This window comes from Urocampus carinirostris, chromosome 3, assembly GCF_059441175.1.
Source record: "Urocampus carinirostris isolate Australia breed hairy pipefish chromosome 3, RoL_Ucar_1.0, whole genome shotgun sequence".
NCBI lineage: Eukaryota > Metazoa > Chordata > Actinopteri > Syngnathiformes > Syngnathidae > Urocampus > Urocampus carinirostris.
The window spans coordinates 704,692-726,329 of record NC_142351.1 but is presented as its reverse complement, the minus strand read 5'-3'; the positions used below and the strand labels follow the sequence as shown (position 1 = coordinate 726,329).

Below are 21,638 nucleotides of genomic sequence, written 5' to 3'. Positions count from 1 at the left end.
GCAGTTTCAAGGCATATCCACAAAAAGTCTGTCGGAAGGGAAAAATGTGGCCGGAAACGCTGCACGACCAAGAGAGATGACCGCAGCCTTAACAAAATTGTGAAGAAGAGCCGCTTCCAGAATTTGGGGGAGCTTCAAAGACAGTGGGCTGAAGCCGGAGTCCAGGTATCAAAAGCCACAGTTCCCAGAGGTGTCCGGGAAATGGGCTACAATAGCCGTATTCCCATGGTCGAGCCACTTCTGAACTCGAGACAACGGAAGAAGGGTCCGACTTGGGCTATGGAGAAGAAGCACTGGACAGTTGCAGAGTGGTCCAAAGTCCTCTTTTCAGACAAAAGCAAGTTTTTCATTTCATTTGGAAGTCAAGGCGCCAGAGTCTGGAGAAAGGCTGGAGAGGAGCAAAATCCAAGTTGCTTGAAATCCAGTGTGAAGTTCCCACAGCCAGCAATGGTTTGGGGAGCCATGTCAGCTGCAGGTGTTGGTCCACTGTGTTTCATCAAGTCCAGAGTAAATGCAACTGTGTACCAAGAGATTTTAGAGCATGACATGCTTCCATCTGCTGAAAAGCTCTATGGAGATGAAGATTTCATTTTCCAGCATGATCTGGCACCAGCCCACAGTGCCAAAACCACCAGTAACTGGTGCACTGACCACGGCATCACTGTCCTTGATTGGCCTGCTCATTCCCCTGACCTGAACCCCATCGAGAATGTGTGGGGTATAGTTAAGAAGAAGATGAAAGACACCAGACCTACAAATGCAAATGAGCTGAAGGCCGCTATCGAAGCATCCCGGGCATCAATAACACCTCAGCAATGCCACAGGCTGATTGCCCTCAATGCCACGCCGGATTGATGCAGTAATCCGTGCAAAAGGATTCCCAACCGAGTACCGAGTGAATCAATGGACCTTTTTAAATGTTTGATTTAGTTTTGCTGTTATAAAATTATTTTTTTACTTGGTCTGAGGAAGTATTCTAATATTTTGAGATAGGATTTTTGAGTTTTCTCAAGCTGTAAGCCAAATTCAGCAATATTAAAATAATAAAAGGCTTGAAATAGTTCAGTTGATGTGTAATGAATCCAGAATGTATGATTTTTGTTTTTTTTTAATTGCATTACAGAAAATAAAGAACTTTATCACAATATTCTAATTTTCTGAGACAGTCCAGTAAATGTATGTAAGTTGTGCTAAATGAAGTATATATAAAAAAACACTCATTTAAAGTAAAGTAATGTAGCCTGAAACGATGATGCAACGTGTTTCGATGCAACCACTCCACGAGGTGCGGCATGTTGAGCGATCTCCCGTTTTTGTCGGCAGTCTCCAGCGCGCTGCCAACGATGTTGAAAACCAGCGGAGGTGCTGACCACATGGTGCGCGTATGTTGAGTCGCTCATGGCAGCACCTGGAATAAAAGCCTCATGTTCATGTTCCTTATGTTCATATGGCTTTCCAGGGAGAACTTTACTTTGCTCCATGATAATCCAAGTCCCTTTTCCGTTTTATCTTGACTTAACACAGAGTTAAGTTTCGATTCTGGCAAAAGTAACGTGATTTCAGACTCTTTCATGGCCATAATAACAACCCATTACCACATGGCTTTCAATTATATTTATTTGGTTCGGAATCTAAGTTGGTGGTTACCAATTCGTTTGAAATAGCCCGCGTCTAGCATTTATCATGAAGGATGCAACTTTAAATACAACTTTAAATGATCGATTTTGGAGTTCGTTGATGTGGATAATGATTGATCGGACCAGAAGAAAAATAACATCGACCCAAAAATAATGCAGTTTGATTTGATGAAACTACGTTTTATTCACAGGACAAAGAAAATGGAATCAAACGAAAGAATAAAGCACATTGTTGACACAAGCATTCAGTGTGAGCGAGGAGGAAGGTGGAAGAATGATGCAACAGGTTAACAGTACCGATCAATGAACCCGGTTTGAAGATAAGACACTCATTTCAATGATCAGGGATTGTTTTCATAGCCTGCCAACATGGGATATTTACCCAAAACACCAAAGAAGGTGCTGCAATAACCATTTTTGTGTACTTTTGAGAACAAAAAAGTCACTCAGGGGAGGAGTGTGTGAGAAGCAGCACACGGCCAAGCAGGAAGATGAAGAAATAAAGCTTCCTATCTCTTTTGGCGGTGGACATCACAGGGATTGTTCTCATCCGAACGACAGGGACGGAGAGAACCACAAGCTCTCCAAGCTTTGGGGCTCTGGTGAGAACAGGCCCCAACCCTGGGGACCTAGGTCAGCCATTTTATTGTTATAATAATATATATAATATACTTGTTAATAACAGGCAAAATTGTATGCGGGCACACGAGGAAATAGATCATCTATCAAGAAACATGACGCATATGCAAATCATGAATCTTTTGAATCCGTATGAAGACTTTGGGGTCACAAATCTTTATGATACAACTGGAGAGTCTAATCATTTCCTGTGAATGAATGAATGTGGCTTTTTTGACGTGGTAGCAGTCAGTGGTTGAAAAAAGGTGAGGGCAAATGGTTTTGTGGCCGTTATGTTCCTATAGACGACCTGTAGGATACTTAGCCAATTGAATGTTTTACTACTCTTAGTGAATTTTTGACCACAAACTGAGCAGGCAAAAATCTTCTCGCCAGTGTGGGTTCTTGTGTGTCATTTCTAATGTCCAATGATAGTCTGAAAAAATGTCTGTGTAATAACCTGTGAAGCCCTTTGAGACTCTTGTGATTAAGGGCGTCACAAATAAAAAATGACTTGACAATATAGATATTTTGTTTTTCACCACAATGTCAACAGGTAAAAGGCTTCTCTTCAGTGTGGGTTAATGTGTGTCTTTTTAATTTCTGACTTGTGGTGAATCTTTGACCGCAAACTGAACAAGCAAAAGGCTTCTCGCCATTGTGGGTTAGTTGGTGTTTTATCAAGTTTTCATTTTGGGCGAATTTTTGACCACAAACTGAGCAAGAAAAAGGCTTCTCGCCAGTGTGGGTTCTTGTGTGTATTTTTAAGTGCCCATTCAGGGTGAATTTTTTACCACAAATTGAGCAGGAAAAAGGCTTCTCGCCAGTGTGGGTTCTAATGTGGTTTTTTAAGCTCCTACTTATGGTGAATCTTTGACCACAAACTGAGCAGGAAAAAGGCTTCTCGCCAGTGTGGGTTCTGGTGTGTATTTTTAAGCTCCCACTTGTGGTGAATCTTTGACCACAAACTGAGCAGGAAAAAGGCTTCTCGCCAGTGTGGGTTCTGGTGTGTATTTTTAAGTTCCCACATGTAGTGAATCTTTGACCGCATACTGAGCAGGAAAAAGGCTTCTCACCACCGTGTATTAGTTGGTGTGATTTCAATTGTCCATTACGGGTGAATTGTTGACCGCAAACTGAACAAGAAAAACGCTTCTCCCCAGTGTGGGTTCTGGTGTGCATTTTTAAGCTCCCACTTTGAGTGAATCTTTTACCACAAATTGAGCAGGAAAAAGGCTTCTTGCCAGTGTGGGTTCTGGTGTGTATTTTTAAGTCCCCACTGTTAGTGAATCTTTTACCGCAAACTGAGCAGGAAAAAGGCTTCTCGCCAGTGTGGGTTCTTGTGTGTATTTTTAAGCTCCCACTTGTGGTGAATCTTTGACCACAAACTGAGCAGGAAAAAGGCTTCTCGCCAGTGTGGGTTCTAATGTGGTTTTTTAAGCTCCTATTTTCGGTGAATCTTTGACCACAAACTGAGCAGGAAAAAGGCTTCTCGCAAGTGTGGGTTCTGGTGTGTATTTTTAAGCTCCCACTTGTGGTGAATCTTTGACCACAAACTGAGCAGGAAAAAGGCTTCTCGCCAGTGTGGGTTCTGGTGTGTATTTTTAAGTTCCCACATGTAGTGAATCTTTGACCGCATACTGAGCAGGAAAAAGGCTTCTCACCACCGTGTATTAGTTGGTGTGATTTCAATTTTCCATTACGGGTGAATTGTTGACCGCAAACTGAACAAGAAAAAGGCTTCTCGCCAGTGTGGGTTCTGGTGTGTCTTTTTAAGTATCCACTTAAAGTGAATCTTTTACCGCAAACTGAGCAGGAAAAAGGCTTCTCACCACTGTGTATTAGTTTGTGTGATTTCAAGTGTCCATTTCGGGTGAATTGTTGACCGCAAACTGAACAAGAAAAAGGCTTCTCGCCAGTGTGGGTTCTGGAATGTATTTTTAAGTCGCAACGCTGGGTGAATTTTTTACCACAAACTGAGCAAGAAAAAGGCTTCTCACCAGCATGGAATTTCATATGCAACTTCATATAAGCCTTGCTTCGAAACGTTTTCCCACACTGAGAACATGTGTTACCACATTCAGCGTTTACAGAGCGGGACGTGTCGTCCTCATCCGTTTCCACGTGTTGACGGGAGCTGATGCTTAGAAGCTCCTGCCGACCGTTATCTTCAGGTTGACCTTGATCTTCAGGTTGACCTTGATCTTCGGCGGTTGAACAAACCCCGGTCACTCGCAAGACTGGAACATCGTCCTCCTCCTCAACAGGCTCCCCATCTTCCGTCTCTTGCTTAACGTGATAAGGCTTCAGATCCTCCTCAATTTTAATGGCAGGCAACTCTGGTTCCGGCCGCGCAGTAGGAAGATATTCTTGGCTGACGTCTGCAAGACACAAGTCACATTTATTTGTATTGCCCTCAACTCGTTCAGAAGCATTGTCCCCGAGTGCCAAAACGTAGAAAAAAATTCTAAAGGCTTAGGCGCGGCTTATCAGTAAGTATTAGGCCTCTGGGAATGAAATGCTCGTTTTTAGAGGATAAAAAGGGGCCGGAGGGACTTCCGGCGGCGCTACGAGGAAGACGGCAGCAAGGAAAGTCGCTCGGGCAAAAACCACCACAGACAAATGTAATACATACTAGGAGAAAGACAAAAAGGCTACAATTTGTTACTCATATCAAAGAAAAACACAAAACACGGTCAAGGAGGGGAGACGTGTTGAGGAAACGGGCGCTAAGGAGAAAACGACGGAGGGAGCAGAAGGAATGTCATCGGTCGACGAGGGACGCCACTCGGCCATCCTCCGCGAAATCCCTAAATAAAGGCGAGAACATACCGAAGCAGCCGGCGGGAACAAGATTGCCGTGGCAAGACTTGAAAAAGAAGAACTTCTGGAGCGCACTTTGTCGCTGGAGCGGAGGCTGGAAGCCATGGAGGAGCTACATGCTAACACGGAGGAGCCAACGACGAGACCAGAAGAATCCATAGCCCAGGAAGAGATGGATTCCCGGGGGTGTTCTCCAAAAGCTTTAACGAAGAATTAACAGCGGTACTGCATAAAGTATTTAACGATGCGCCAACAAAAGGAGATCCCCCCAAATCGGAAGCCATCGTAACAGTCTTGCACAAAGAAGGAAAAGACCCAATATCGTATGAAAGCTAGAGACCACTTACTTTACTTTCTTAACATCTCAAAATTCTCACAAGCATACTGGCAAAAAGAAGGCAGAAAATCATAGCGGGATTCATGAAAATGGATCAAACGGGGTTTATTCCGGGAAGACGGGGCGCAAACGATATCAGCAGGATACTAAACATAATTACGAGCACAAAATCCGAGAGCCAACCCTCGATGTTACGGAGCTTGGATGCACAAAACGCTTTCCATAGGGTGAAACAGAGCTTCTTACAAGCAAACACTTATAGCTTTTGGCTTCCCTCAAATATTTGTAGAACGGGTGAAAATAAGCGATAAAAATCCTAAATCTTGGCTTAGAGTAAACGGCTCCGATTTCTTGGATATCAAAAGAGGAGTCCGGCAAGGGGACTGTTTAGGTCCACTCTTGTTTGCAGTAAACATAGAACCATTCACGGAATCAACAAGACAAAATGAGCAAATAATGGGGATGTGAGATGAATGAGGAACAGAACACAAAATATCATCGTTTGGAGATGACCTGTAGGTAATGCTGAAGGAACCTTCGTTATCGATACCACCGCTGTTGGAGAGCCTTCAAATAGATGGAGAAGTAGCTGACTATTTAAAGAATGAGAGCAAACCAATAGCAACGATGATATCAGGAAAATGTCCAAGAGATGTGATTGAAAGATTTGATTTCAAATGGACAAATAAAGGGTTTCAATATTTGGGGGTGACACCACATTCCACACAGCTGTTTGATGCAAACTACGGAATGTTGATAAAAGAAGGAAAGAAAGATTTGGAAAGATGGGAAATTTTGCCCTTAAGTCTTATCGGAAGGATATAAACAATTAGAATGAACATATTACCAAGACTATTATTTCTGTTTCAATCTCTTCCTATTCTGATCCCGGCATCCACATTTAAAACGTTCAAAAAATTGATAATAACCAAATTCCTGCGGAAAAACAAGAAACCGAGAATAAAATAGAAAACCCTGTTAGCTTCTAAAGATAAAGGGGGCCTAGACTTACACAATATTAAATATTATTATTGGGCAGCTCAAATGAAAGCACTTGTCTTGTGGATGACTACAGACAAAGAAACGATATGGGTGGACATAGAGCAGCGATCTGCTCCAAATACGCCTGTGGAATCGTTACCATATCTATCAGTCACGAGGTGGAAGAAATTAAAAATCCAGAATGAGTGGATTAAGGGAAGTATTAAAACTTGGTCAATATAAAAAAAATCAAGATCTGTGAATAGGGCTACAAAAATAGTGAAAAACCCAGACTTTAAACCTGCGGTTATGGAGGTAGGGTTTGAAAAATGGGCCCAAAACGGATTGATGTTGATGACCCAAGTATTCGAAGGACAGGCAATGAAATCGTTGGAACAACTCCAACAAGAATTTGACCTGCCCAGAAATGATTTTTACAAATATTTGCAACTAAGGCACTACCTCCAGAAACATGATGAACGGGGGAAAATATGTAAGGAGCCGACTCAAGTGGAGGAATTATTAATAATTGACTGGTGAAGAGGGCACAGCAGCGCCTGTACTTCCTGCGGAGGATGAAGAGAGCCCACCTGCCCTCACCCACCCTCATCACATTCTACAGGGGCACCATAGAGAGTATCCTGACCAGCTGTATCTCTGTGTGGTGTGGAGGCCGCAGTGCCTCCGACTGGGGTAGTGTGAAGAGGGTGACCAGGACGGCAGGGAAAATCATGGGGACTTCTCTCCCCTCCATTCAGGACATTGGCCAAAAGCGCTGCCTATCCCGAGCCAAGAACATCATTAGGGACCCCTCTCACCCCCATCGTGGTCTGTTCACTCTGCTAGCCTCTGGGAAGAGGTACTGCAGTGTGCAGTGCGGGACCAGCAGGTTCTGCAATAGTTTTGTCCCCCTGGCCATTAGCATGTTAAAGTGTCAATCACACACATAGTAGGTTCACACTGCATCTGTTTGTTTAGTTTTTTTGCACTACTGGCAGTTCTTTATACCTAGACACTCCTTTGCACATCTGTTCTCCTCTGCACTATCGTACTCCAGTGTTATTGTTACTGTTTACCTGACTTGTTTACCTGACTGCCCATTTTGCACATCTGGTTCGCTGCTCCTCTTGCACTCTTTGCAATACTTTATAACACTATACATAGCCATAATTATGTAGTATATTATTAGTACTTCAGTACTCCAACTGAATACAACATTTTATTCTAATCTGTACATTCGAGGAAACCGTGCGGGTAGAATGTATCGACATTTCCTTCTGTATACACGAGTACTAGAATGACAATAAAGTCGATGTGAATCTTATTCAAAAGGACAATCAATAAAGGGGTTCTATCAAAACTATATCAAGCCCTGAGAATGGATCTCAGTCACGATGGCATGCCGGTTGAGGAAAAACGGGAACGAGAAACTAGTGCGGTGATAAAAGACGACGAACGGGAAAAAAGATGGAAAGAGGGACACAAAATAACCAACAGCCTGACATGGAGGGAGTTTGAATGGAAAGTCAAAATGCCATTCTTCTATTCACCCTCTATCACTTCAAAATAGAAAAATACCGCCAATCTATGTTGGCGTAACTGTGGGGGGGGGTCGGAGACTTTACGCAAATTTTCTGGATTTGCCCTTTAATATGACATTTCTGGAGACAGAAATCAAATGAAGTATTGGTTGGGAGTTGCGGTTGGACCCAACGGCCTACGTAGTAGGAATATTGCCAGAAGAATTACCGTCTATCTCTCTACCTTGTTCATATCCCTCAAGAGGGGTGACCGACAGCAAGACAAACACATACAATAACAAAGAAAAAAAAAAGGAAAATAAATAACAAAAAATGTTTTGGACCATGGCCAACCCAATTGCCCAAACAAATTAGGCACATCGGCACCGAAGTCGGTCACGCTATCGTCCCTCCGGATGAAACGGGACACCAGAAAGCGGCCGTGTCACTCGGGTCAGGGTGACAACAGCAGGGCCCGACAGCTTTCGCTGGTTTACCCCCGCCGCATCATACGGGTGCCCAGCCCATCCTCCGTGTTTGTGTACTGGCAGTTGAGTGGCCTTTTCATGCTAGTTTTTGTTTTTTGTCAATCATACATCATTGTTAGATGGTGTCCAAAGGGCTCTAGTCATAGTAACATTCACTTTTGGAGCTTAGCTTCCTTAACTTACCTGTAAATAACTAAGATAAAACATGTTGGCAATGTTATGCTGAATGATTCAAGGTCAATTTTAACGGAGAGGCACTCCCGGTAGTCTCCAGATGGTAAAGTGTAACCTTAGGGTTAAGAGATAGGGTTTGAGTTCCATATTAGGGTTCTAAACTGAATGTAGGGCTCCAAAATAGGTTGAGAGCTCGGGTTACAAATGAAACACGGTTAGGAATAAGGTTACAAGCAAGGGTTTGGGCTGCAAGGTTTTAATCGATTTCAGGGCTCCAAAATACGGTCGGAGATGGAGTTGGGGTTTGAAACTAAGGTTAAGGTTTTTGTTCTGATGATCGGCGCGGGAATTGTTGTCTGGTCAACAAAAACACATACTAAAGGTTATGCTTCTGCTAGCAAAGAAAATGATGACAGTGTCCTGCCTGAAACCACAATCCCCTGACATAAAACAATGGAGAGACAAATGAAAGCGATTGTAGATTATGGAAAAAAATCACTGCAGAGTGAACTTTTGTCATGATTGCCCCAGACTTCTGCACAAGATGTTAAGTATGGCAGAACGAGAGAACAATATCATAAATACAATGCATTATAGTTTAAAACGAATTTGGCTTTATTCGTAATTGAAATGCTTTAAATACTTTCGTTTGGATGTGTCTGATGTGTGTTTTCCAGCTTCATTTCTTGTCCATTATCACCCCTAACCCTTTCTGATTTCTATTGCAACACCATCCATTTTGCCTTCTAAATCTTGATTTGCCTTGCGATCAACAAAGAATATGACTTTGGTTTTATTTAAACTTCATTTTTTTGTATCCATCCATACTTTTAGGTGAATGACTTCATGATCATTGCATGATCATTGCATGATCATTATTTTTGGGGGCCACGCCCAACGACGGTCCCTCTGAAATAAGGACGTTGAGGAAAGTAAAACCACCAACCTGCTCTGTTCAACACAATTTGGAGTATCTTGTAAACAGTTCCTGGACATTCTGGTTCCTGCCACGCAGGAGGAAGATGGTCTTCACCGATGTCTGCAACACACAAGTCAAATTGCATCTATTTGTGACCCCTTTATTCACAGAAACTCACAAAAGGAATGCGCAGAACACCATTGTAACATCAAACTGATCTGAAAGCTACAAGAGGGCAAGGAAAGACTCAAAAAAAGGGCAGGATGCGGAAAATGAAGAAACCTTGGGAAAGGACCGCACATGAAATATCATGAAGTCATGGAAACAGGGTTCATACATGGTTTTCATGGCCAATTACGAGCACTTTTCAAGCACTTCCAAAGCCTCATTTTTTTCCTCTCCAGTTACTCCAAAAGGAAAAAAAAATTCAGTGGCCATCAGAAGAAAGTTTTTTTGTTGTCGTTTTTGATGATTAAAATAAAGTCGCTATCTTGCTCCTAGCGCATACTTTGTGCTATTTTGGGATGTTCCTATCCACGACCTACGATCTTTGTGTGTGAAAGGGCTGCTATAACAGCACCACCTGCTGGTATGGGGTAAAGTTTGGGCTTCTGATTTTGTAATTGGCACTCTACAGTTTGCCGCTAACGGTGCTCCGAAAAAAGTTAATTGTAAACATTAAAACCACAGCTGACAAATCTCTCTACATGCACAGTAATTTGATTGAAGTTGTCAGGCTGTTTGGATTTATTCTTGTTTTGTTTCTGTCGCCTTTTGTGTTAGTTTTGCCGGACGTTGCATGTTGTGCTAAAATGCTAATTCCCCTTATAGTGTTGAAAGCCAGCAATGATCGGAAACCACGTTTGTGTGTGACTCATTCATTGCAGCAACTGTATTAAAAGCCTCATCATGCAGTCCAGCCCGAATGGGGATCTTAGGTTGGACGGCTACACCGCGGTTACAAATTATATATACATACATAAAGTTTGGATGCGACTTCGTACCAGTTGCTGCTAAACTTCATTTTATTTCCTACACTTTTAGTATTTGCTCGAGGTGAAAAACGAGTCGTTTACTGTAAAAGGCTGAAAAAAGTTCTATTTGAATTTCAATTCTTTTGCAAATTTTTGGAAAGCATTGTTATTGTTTCAGAAGCAAAAAAATGTCCAACCTTCCCCGAGCTGCTTGGAAAAAGCGTCCTCACGTCGCGGTCCTTCCTCGCTGAAGCGCATTTTAACCGTCTTTCAACGAAAAAACTCCAACTCGGCAGTAAAAAGGACCACAAAGTGATACTTGAGTCGAGTTGACGTCGTTTGAAGTCGACTAGAGGACTTTCTCCACATTCTATTGTTCGGCAGCCATGACACCTTCTCTTTCGAAACCCCGCCGCAATGGATTGTGGGTACAAGTGACACGGTTCACATGCTGTGTTCACGAAAATGGGTGTTTCGGGAGATCCTACCAGATCCGACCGAAAAGCGTCTCAAGAATGTAGGAAGTCGGGGTTTTAAACCCTCAACTGGGGAAATATGATAAGAAGGACACTCGAGGTGGGAGGTTCCAGGTGCAAAGTTGGGGTACATAGCCTATCTCCTGGTCGGATGTTGGAAAACTCAGTTGTCGTCTTTTCGGGAACGCAGCAACAGAAAACACGTAGAAGACGTGATAGGTCAGCGACAAAATAACTCGATTTGTCCGGTGAACGACTATGTTAAGGCAATATATGTCAAAAAACGGAAATTATAAAAAAGTAAAAAGAAAAAGCAGTAACGTGTGTATTCATAAGTTTTGTTCCGTCGTAATTCCTGCTGAAATATTTTTGACTAGTTTGTGTTTAAGTGTCCTGCAATGACGAGTCCAACAGTGCCACCTGCTGGTGTAAAAGAGTTGAAATTTGATTTCATTTTCATTTTTGTTGAATTCTCACAAAATCCGTGTTTTTGTTGCATTGCTGTGAAAAATGTTGGTACCGCCTTCATTTGTTAAGCAGGGTTGGGGAGGGTTACTTGAAGTGGATTACTTTCAATGACTTTTGGATGACTTCAATAAATAATATGCTCATAAAAGACAAAAGAAACTCAATAGGAATCAAATGACTCCATTTTGTGTAGGCTCGGGGAGTAACGGAACACACAGAAGGGCAAAAATGATGTTTGGATTTATTTTCATTTTGTTTCCGTGGCATTTTATGCTAGTTTTGCCGGATACCAAAGAGATCAAAGCCAGGAGAGAAAGCTTACCACGTGTTGGGAGTCATCATTTTATACACATTTAGTTTGTTTTGTCTTTCATGAGCAAATTTGGTTTTGGAGTCATCCAAAAGTCATTGAAAGTCATCCAGTTCAAGTAACCCTACCCAACCCTGCTGTTAAGACATGTGCTGTGCGGCCGCCTTTTTGGTTTGCCGTATGTGACGACCCTCTTTCACGCACGACACAAGGTTTCACAATCACTCGGTTTATTGCCTGCATTCAGTCAACAAAACAATACAAAAGTCAGGGGCATCTGTTCGCGACTGCAATTATCTCCAGCGCGTACAAATTGACTGAAGCTACGGCAAGCGCCATGCCCATAAATTGCCAAACGAAAAAGACAGTCGCAGATGCACATGACTTAACAACTAAAGGAACTACCGGAATATTAACAGTAATACGACAAAAACACAGATTTTGTGAGAATTCAAAAAAACATTCAAAACAATCAAATTTCAACTCTGTTACGCCTACCTTCGGCTCAAAAACACGGTGCTGAAGGTAAGCTGTGCCCAATGTCAGTTGGATAAAAAAAAATGCATATTTTGCTAGATATCGGAACTGCTTCCACGAACTATCTTTGTATATAAATGTAAATAAGTTGTGCTAAAAGAAGTATATATAAAAAAGCACTCATTTAAAGTAAAGTAATGTAGCTTGTAACGATGATGCTACGTGTGTCGATGCAACCCCGCCACGAGGTGCGGCATGTTGAGCGATGTCCCGTCTTTGTCGGCAGTCTCCAGCGCGCTGCCAACGATGTTGAAAACGGGCGGAGGTGCTGACCACATGGTGTGCGTTTGTTGTGTCGCTCATGGCAGCAACTGGAATAAAAGCCTCATGTTCATTATGTTCATATGGCTTTCCAGTCTCAACTTTATTTTGCCTTATGATAATCCAAGTCCCTTTTCTGTTTTATCTTGACTTAACACAGAGTTAAATTTCGATTCTGGCACAGGTAACGTGATTTCAGACTCTTTCATGGCCATAATAACAAAACATTACCACATGGCTTTCAATTATATTTATTTGGTTCAAAATCTAATTTGGTGGTTACCGATTCGGTCAGTAGGCGGTGCTCTCGGTTTCCGACACAAATTCGTTTGAAATAGCCCACGTTTAGCGTTTGTCATAAAGGGTCCAACTTTAAACACAATGTATTTTCAACTTTAATTGATCGATTTTGTAGTTTGTTGATATGGATAGTGATCAGTTCAAAAGAAAAATAACATAACCCAAAAATAATGCAGACAGTTTGATTTGATGAAACTACGTTTTATTCACAGGACAAAGAAAATGGAATCAAACAAAAAAATAAAGCACATTGTTGACACAAGCACTCAGTGTGAGCAAGGAGGAAGGTGGAAGAAATGATGCAACGGGTTAATAGTACCGATCAATGAACCCGGTTTGAAGATAACAGATTAATTTCAATGATCAGGGATTTTTTTCAAGCCTGCCAACATGGGATATTTACCCAAAACACCAAAGAGGGTGCTGCAATAACCCTTTTTGTGTACTTTTGAGAACAAAAAAGTCCCTCAGGGGGGAGGAGTGTGTGAAAAGCAGCTCATGGCCAAGCAGGAAGATGAAGAAATAAAGGTTCCTATCTCTTTTGGCGGCAGACTTCACGGGGATTGTTCTCATCCGGACGACAGGGACGGAGAGAACCACAAGCGCTCCAAGCTTTGGGGCTCTGGTGAGAATAAGCCCCAACCCTGGGGACCTAGGTCGGCCATCTTGTTGTTATGATAAGTATAATTATTGATAAAAGGCAAAATTGTATGGGGACAAGAGATAAAATAGATCATCTATCAAAAAACATGACGCATATGGAAATCATGAATCTTTTATATCCATATGAAGACTTTGGGGTGACAATTCTTTATGATACAACTGGAGAGTCTGCTCACTTCCTGTGAATGAATGAATGTGGCTTCTTTTTGATGTGCTGGCAGTCAGTGGTTGGAAAAAGTGGAGGGCAAATGGTTTTGTGGCCATTATGTTCCTATAGACGACCTGTATGATACTTAGCCAATTGAATGTTTTTAAGTTACAACAATTTTTGACCACAAACTGAGCAGGCAAAAATCTTCTCGCCAGTGTGGGTTCTTGTGTGTCATTTCTAGTGTCCAATAATAGTCTGAAAAATAGTCTGTGTAATATAGTGCAATAACCTGGGAAGCCCTTTGAGACACTTGTGATTAAGGGCTATACAAATAAAAATGACTTGACAATATAGATATTTTGTTTTTCACCACAATGTCAACAGGTCAAAGGCTTCTCGCCATTGTGGGTTCTAGTGTGTAACTTCATATTTCCATTTTGGGTTAATTTTTTTTTTACCACAAATTGAGCAAGAAAAAGGCTTTTCCCCAGTGTGGGTTGTAGTGTGTATTTTTAAGTTCCCACTTTCGGTGAATCTTTGACCACAAACGGAGCAGGAAAAAGGCTTTTTGGCAGTGTGGGTTAGTTGATGTGATTTAAAGGGTTCATTTCAGGTGAATTTTTGACCTCAAACTGAACAAGAAAAAGGCTTCTCCCCAGGGTGCGTTCTAAGGTGTATTTTCAACTTCCCACTTTCGGTGAATCTTTTACCGCAAACGGAGCAGGAAAAAGGCTTCTCGCCAGTGTGGGTTAATGTGTGTTTTTTTAAGCTCCCATTTTCAGTGAATCTTTTACCGCAAACTGAGCAAGGAAAAGGCTTTTCGCCAGGGTGGGTTCTGGTGTGACTTTTTAAGCTCCCACTTGTAGAGAATCTTTTGTCACAAACTGAGGAGGAAAAAGGCTTCTCGCCAGTGTGGACTAGTTGGTGTAATTTCAATATTCCACTTTGGGTGAAACTTTTATCACAAATTGAGCAACAAAAAAGCTTTTCGCCAGTGTGGGTTCTAGTGTGAATTTTTAAGGACCGACTGTGAGTGAATCTCTGACCGCAAACTGAACAAGCAAAAGGCTTCTCCCCAGTGTGCGTTCTAAGGTGTGTTTTAACTTCCCACTCTCAATGAATCTTTTACCAGACTGAGCAAGAAATAGGCTTCTCGCCAGTGTGGGTTCTGATGTGTTTCTTTAAGCTTCCACTTTTAGTGAATCTTTGACTGCAAACTGAGCAGGAAAAAGGCTTAACACCAGTGTGGGTTCTAATATGATATGTTAAACTCCCATTTTCTGTGTATCTTTTACCACAAATTGAGCAAGCAAAAGGCTTCTCGCCTGTGTGGGTTAATTGGTGTACTATTAAGCTCCCATTCCGTGTGAATGTTCGGCTGCACACTGAACAAGAAAAAGGCTTCTCGCCAGTGTGGATTACTTGGTGTGATTTCAAGTGTCCATTTAGGGTGAATTTTCGACCGCAAACTGAACAAGAAAAAGGCTTCTCGCCAGTGTGGGTTCTGGTGTGTATTTTTAAGTCCCCACTGTTAGTGAATCTTTTACCGCAAACTGAGCAGGAAAAAGGTTTCTCGCCAGTGTGGGTTCTGGTGTGTCTTTTTAAGTTCCCACTTAGAGTGAATCTTTGACCGCAGACTGAGCAGGAAAAAGGCTTCTCACCACCGTGTATTAGTTGGTGTGATTTCAATTGTCCATTGTAGGTGAATTGTTGACCGCAAATTGAACAAGAAAAAGGCTTCTCGCCAGTGTGGGTTCTGGTGTGACCTTTTAAGTCCCCACTGTTAGTGAATCTTTTACCGCAAACTGAGCAGGAAAAAGGCTTCTCACCACTGTGTATTAGTTTGTGTGATTTCAAGTGTCCATTTTGGGTGAATTTTTGACCGCAAACTGAGCAGGAGAAAGGCTTCTTGCCAGTGTGGGTTAGTTGATGTCTTTTCAAGTGTTCATTTTGGGTGAATTTTTGACCGCAAACTGAACAAGAAAAAGGCTTCTCGCCAGTGTGGGTTCTGGTGTGCATTTTTAAGCCCCCATTTTGGGTGAATTTTTTACCACAAATTGAGCAAGAAAAAGGCTTTTCGCCAGCATGGAATTTCATATGGAACTTCATATAATACTTGCTTCGAAACGTTTTCCCGCACTGGGAACATGTGTTACCACCTTCAGCGTTTACGGAATGGGACGTGTTGTCGTCTTCCGTTTCCAAGTGTTGACGGGAGCTGATGCTTGGAAGCTCCTGCCGACCGTTATCTTCAGGTTGACCTTGATATTCGGCGGTTGAACGGACCCTGGTCACTCGCAAGACTGAATCATGGTCCTCCTCAACAGGCTCCCCATCTTCCGTCTCTTGCTTCACGTGATAAGGCTTTAGATCCTCCTCAATTTTAACGGCAGGCAACTCTGGTTCCTGCCGCGCGGTAGCAAGATATTCTCGGCCGACGTCTGCAAGACACAAGTCACATTTATCTGTATTGCCCTCAACTCGTTCAGTTTTCAGAAGCATTGTCCCCGAGTGCCAAAATGTAAAAAAAAATTCCAAAGGCTTAGGCGCTGCTGAACAGTGAGTATTAGGCCTCTGGGAATGAAATCTTCACGAGATGCCAAGAGTGGCTTTGTTCAGATTGTTTGCTGCGTCCCATTCTTCCCACTTTCTCTCGCTATTTTTCCTCGTCACTTGCTTTTGCGCGTGCATGTGCAAGTGAAACGTGTCCCAATACTCTCAAGTCCGAGGGAGAAGTCCCCTTCGACCCCCAAAAGAACCACTTCGGATGGAAGGAGGTCAGGAGCCGACTTGGAACAAAGTCACTTCCCAGAAGACGAATTCTCAATATCAACAAACATGGCGGGAAAGGAACCGCACAAATGTAAGTCCTTTTTCACAACTATGCATGTTTTTGAAACAAAATACATCCAGATGTCTTCGACATAAACGCAACGGAAAACCTTATCGTTGCCTCAAAACATGAACATTGCCAAATGGCTACTTTACACAGAGCACAAATCGACCAAAAAAGCCACAAACGACTCTTGGCACTCCAAACCGCCGAGTACCTTAATTTGTTCGGAAGATCGCGGTTTAGCCCCGTTTTTATCTTAATCATTTCCTGTCTCGCGTCGAGTCGCGTCGGCCTGTGAGTGAGCAACTCGTGTCGAATGCGGTCATGCGGGCTAATTTTTCAGACACGGTGGAGCAAACCAAAGCCCTGATCACATTCAGGGCAGAAAATGATGAGCAGTTCACAGAGAAAATGTTCACCACAAAACAACTGTGAGAGTGAGGAGGCTAACCTGCTGGTCCGCAATCTTATTGTGACAATGCATTGACCCACCCTTATGTCGAAGGACAGCTGTCGAAGCGATCGGCCGGGAGGTGAGCAACACGGGACATTTATCTATCCACCTTGGTCATATCCCTCAAGAGGCCGACAGCAAGACAAACACATACAATAACAGAAATTTAAAAAGGGGGGAAAATGGCAAAAAAAACTCACACAAAGAATTTTGAACCATGACTGACCCGGCACCCAAGTTGGTCATGCTTTCGTCTCTCCAGATGAAACGGGACACGACAAAGCGGCCACGACTCCTCAGAGCACCCGAAACCTTGGCTTCCCCGATTCACTCCGTGCGATACCTCGCACTCCATTCCACCAACTGCAGCCGCATCACAACCCAAGTACCTAAAGCTTTCCGCTTCTTCCAGCTCCTGTCCATACGACCTTATTTCTAACGGGATGCCCACTCCATCACGTGAACACCTGATCAGCCTTACTCTTCCCGACTTTGACGCATCACTTATGCTTATCACATACGCTTCCAAACTTATCAACCTCCTCAATGATTCCTCAGCATCAGCCACGAGCGCTCTGTCATCTGCAAACATCATCTGACTTGCCTGCCGCCACACTGTTAGACTGTTATCCATCATGTCTACACCTCTGCCAAATACTCTCACCATGCCATCCATGTACACATTAAACAGCCATGGTGACATCACATACCCCTGTCTCACACCAGTCAACACAGGGAACCACTCACTTGTCTCACTCCCTACTCTTACACATGCTCTGCTGTTCATATAAAAACTCTTCAATGCTCCCAACCACTTTCTACCTACTCCATACATTACCATCACCTGCCACAACGCCTCTCCATCAACTCTGTCCTACGCCTTTTCCAAGTCCATGAAAGCCAAATAAACATTCTTACCCTTTTGCAAAATATCTCTCACACGCCCGTCGTACTGCAAACACCTGATCCACACATCCTCTTCCTTTCCCGAAACCACTCTGCTCCTCCATCACCACCTCATTCGTTCTTTCTCTCGCTCTCTTAATCAAGACTCTTCCATACAGCTTACCCAGCACAGACAACAAACCGATACCTCTCAAATTGCAACATTCATACTTATCACCTTTGCCCTTATAAAATGGCACCACACATGCACTACACCATTCAACAGGAACCACACCACTTAAAAAGCATACATTCAACAAGCCCACTGACCAGTCAATCATGTCCGTGCCACCTTTCTTCAAGCATTCAGCAGTACAGCCATCCAACCCAGGTGCCTTCAATTCTTTCACTGCCTTTTGCACCTCCCATGTTGACAGGCTTCACATTTCAATCACCCAACACGGGCATTCTCTCCATACCGTCGATCGCCTGGACTCTCACATTGTCGCTTTTGGAAGCAACGGAGGTAGACCGGCTCGGTGGCCTGAGGGTTGGGCGCCCGCTCCCCGGAACGGGAGGTCACAGGTCCGAGCATCATTACTCAAAACTTTTGGGGGTAATATCAGACGTTTTGGTGATCTTCCCCCCAAAATCATCCTCGATGACTTTCGGGCGCCTCTCGTTTGATTGCCGTCATCTAAAACCAACTTGGGAGACAGCGCCCTCAGGGTGTGAAAATACACAAGGTAAAAATACCCAAGCGGTGCCCGGTTTTGAAAGTAAACGTTGTGTCGCCACGGTGACCAGGTGACAGAACGTCCGCTTCAGTTTACGCATCCCTACGCGTCGACGTGAATTTCTAGACAATTCGGTCAAGGGGAGAGAAAAGGAAATGGAAAGTTGAACCTGAAATGAAATTGAAGCAAACATTGTTTGAGCTGACAAAAGCTTATTGTGTGTAGACATCTGGCGAAGGTCTTGACCCGGGGGCGGGCAACCATGACGAGTTGTTTAGAGCAATGCCATAAGGAGCTTTCCCTTTTTGCCATATCTCCTCTCTGCGTATTTTTGGGGGCCACGCCCAAGGACGTTCCCTCCGGAATAAGGACGTTGCCGAAAGTAAAACGACCAACCTGCTCTGTTCAACACAATTTGGAGTATCTTGTAAACAGTTCCTGGACACTCTGGTTCCTGCCACGCAGTAGAAAGATGGTCTTCACCGATGTCTGAAACACACAAGTCAGATCGCATTTATTTATGACACCTTTACTCACAGAAACTCACAAAAGGAATGCGCAGAACACCATTGTAACATCAACCTGATCTGAAAGCTACAAGAGGGCAAAGAAAGACTCAAAAAAAGGTCAGGATGCGGAAAATGAAGAAACCTTGGGAAGGGACCGCACATGAAATCTGCAGGAAGTCATGGAAACAGGGTTCATACATGGTTTTCATGGCCAAATCCGAGCACTTTTCAAGCACTCCCATAACCATATTTTAAATTATTTTAATTAATTTAATTTATTTTAATTATCCAGCGGCGCCATCACAGGAAAGTTTTTTTGTTGTCGTCTTTGATGATTAAAACGAAGTCGCTATCTTGCTCCTAGCACATGCTTTGTGCTATGTTGGGATGTTCCTATCCACGACCTACGATCTTTGTGAAAGGGCTGCTATAAACTGACATCGATTCTGCCATTGTGCTTCAACAATGCCTGAAGGCTCTGAAGGCGCTGCATAAAAATAGATTTCAATACGAAAGAAAAAAAAGAAGGTAATGAAAAGCAGAAAAATGAGCCAAATTTGGACTCATTTTTAAGATACGAGTGCATTCAATCTTTCAATCGACTGCTGATCTTTTGCTTTTTGATCTTTTCACTTATTTGACTCCGAATGTTTTGCGTGCTTTTCATTTGTGTCTAAATCGGTCAATAAGGAATTGCAAATTGTCTATTTTAGCACTGAAGAGTTAATATTTGGAATTGATGTGTTCATGTTTTGCATTTTCTGGGATTTTGTCTTCAGCGTGTAAAAAGCTGATATTGTTTTGTATTGTTTTACAATTTGTTTCTGTAGATCTGTGACTATTTTGATTGCCAGCCTGCAACATTTTGGAAAGCATTGTTATTGTAGCAGAAGCAAAAAAATGTCCAACCTTCCCCGAGCTGCTTGGAAAAAGTGTCCTCTCGTCGCGGTCCTTCCTCACTGGAGCGCATTTTAACCGTCTTTTAACAAAAAAAACTCCAACTCGGCAGTAAAAAGGACCACAAAGTGATACTTGAGTCGAGTTGACGTCGTTTGAAGTCGACTAGAGGACTTTCTCCACATTCTATTGTTCGGCGGCCATGACACCTTCTCCTTCGAAACCCCGCCGCAATGGATTGTGGGTACAAGTGGCACTGATCACACGCTGCGTTCAAGACAATGGGTGTTTCGGGAGATCCTACCAGATACGACCGAAAAGCGTCTCAAAAATGTCGGAAGTCGGGGCTTTTTAACCCTCAACCGGGGAAATATAATCAGAAAGACACTAAAGGTGTGAGGTCCTAGTTGCAAAGTTGGGATACATAGCCTTTTTCCTGGTTGGAGGTTGGAAAACTCAGTTATCGTCTTTTCGGGAACGCAGCAACAGAAAACACATAGAAGACGAGATCGGTCGGCGACAAAATAACTCGATTCGTCCGGTGAACGACTATGTTAAGGAAATATATGTCAAAAAAAGGAAATTATAAAAAGGTAAAAAGAAAAAAAGCAGTAACGTGTGTATTCATCACTTTCGTTCTGTTGAAATTATTGCTGAAATATTTTTGTCTCGTTTGTGTTTAAGTGTCCTGCAATGACGAGTCCAACAGTGCCACCTGCTGGTGTCACATAGTTGAAATTTGATTTCATTGTTTTTTTTTTGTTGAATTCTCACAAAATCCGTGTTTTTTTTCCATTGCTGTTAAAAATGTTGGTACCGCCTTTATCTTTTAAGCACGGCAAAAATGATGTTGGCAAGCTGTTTGGATTTATTTTCCAATTTGTTTCTGTGGCATTTTATGTTAGTTTTGCCGGATACCAAAGGGATCAAAGCCAGGAGAGAAAGCTTACCACGTGTTGTGAGTCATCATTTTATACCTATTGAGTTTATTTTGTCTTTTATGAGCATATTTGGTATTGGAATCATCCAAAAGTCATTGAAAGTCATCCAGTTCAAGTAACCCTAACCAACCCTGCTGTTATAACATGTGCTGTGCGGCCGCCATTTTGGTTTGCCGTATGTGACGACCCTCTTTCACGCACGACACAAAGTTTCACAATCACTCGGTTTATTGCCTGCATTCAGTCAACAAAACAATACAAAAGTCAGGGGCATCTGTTCACGACTGCGATTATCTCCAGCGCGTACAAATTGACTGAATCTACGGCAAGCGCTGAAGCCCAAAAATTGCCAAACGAAAAAGACAGTCGCAGATACCCATGACTTAACAACTAAATGAACTACCGAATTATTAACAGTAATACGACAAAAACACCGATTTTGTGAGAATTCCAAAAAACATTCAAAACAATCAAATTTCAACTCTGTTACGCCTACCTTCGGCTCAAAAACACGGTGCTGAAGGTAAGCTGTGCCCAATGTCAGTTGGATAAAAAAAAAATGCCTATTTTGCTAGATATAGGAGCTGCTTTCACGAACTATCTTTGTATATAAATGTATATAAGTTGTGCTAAAAGAAGTATATATATATAAGAAAGCACTCATTTAAAGTAATGTAGCTTGTAACGATGATGCTACGTGTTTCGATGCAACCACGCCACGAGGTGCGGCATGTTGAGCGAT

At 42.7% G+C, this 21,638-nt stretch overlaps 2 protein-coding genes and 1 pseudogene across 2 annotated transcripts in view; all 3 read right to left on the bottom strand.

Annotated features, from left to right (window-relative positions):
* Positions 1–1,780: 1,780 nt before the first annotated feature.
* LOC148368184 (uncharacterized) overlaps positions 1,781–21,638 on the bottom strand; it is a 316,699-nt gene continuing 296,841 nt past the window's right edge. The window contains exon 6 of the mRNA XM_088329674.1: positions 1,781–4,636. Within this exon, the coding sequence (XP_088185800.1) occupies positions 2,805–4,636 (1,832 nt within the window). The 3' untranslated portion in view covers positions 1,781–2,804. The remainder of the gene's footprint in view (positions 4,637–21,638) is intronic.
* LOC148368203 (uncharacterized) lies at positions 13,004–14,750 on the bottom strand (annotated as a pseudogene).
* On the bottom strand, positions 13,004–20,176 carry LOC148368202 (uncharacterized). Its single transcript, XM_088330225.1, has 3 exons — positions 19,968–20,176; positions 18,946–19,038; positions 13,004–16,078 (listed from the first exon to the last, which is right to left on the bottom strand). The coding sequence occupies exons 1-3, from the start codon at positions 20,026–20,028 to the stop codon at positions 14,763–14,765; spliced, it is 1,470 nt and encodes a 489-aa protein (XP_088186351.1). The 5' UTR covers positions 20,029–20,176; the 3' UTR covers positions 13,004–14,762.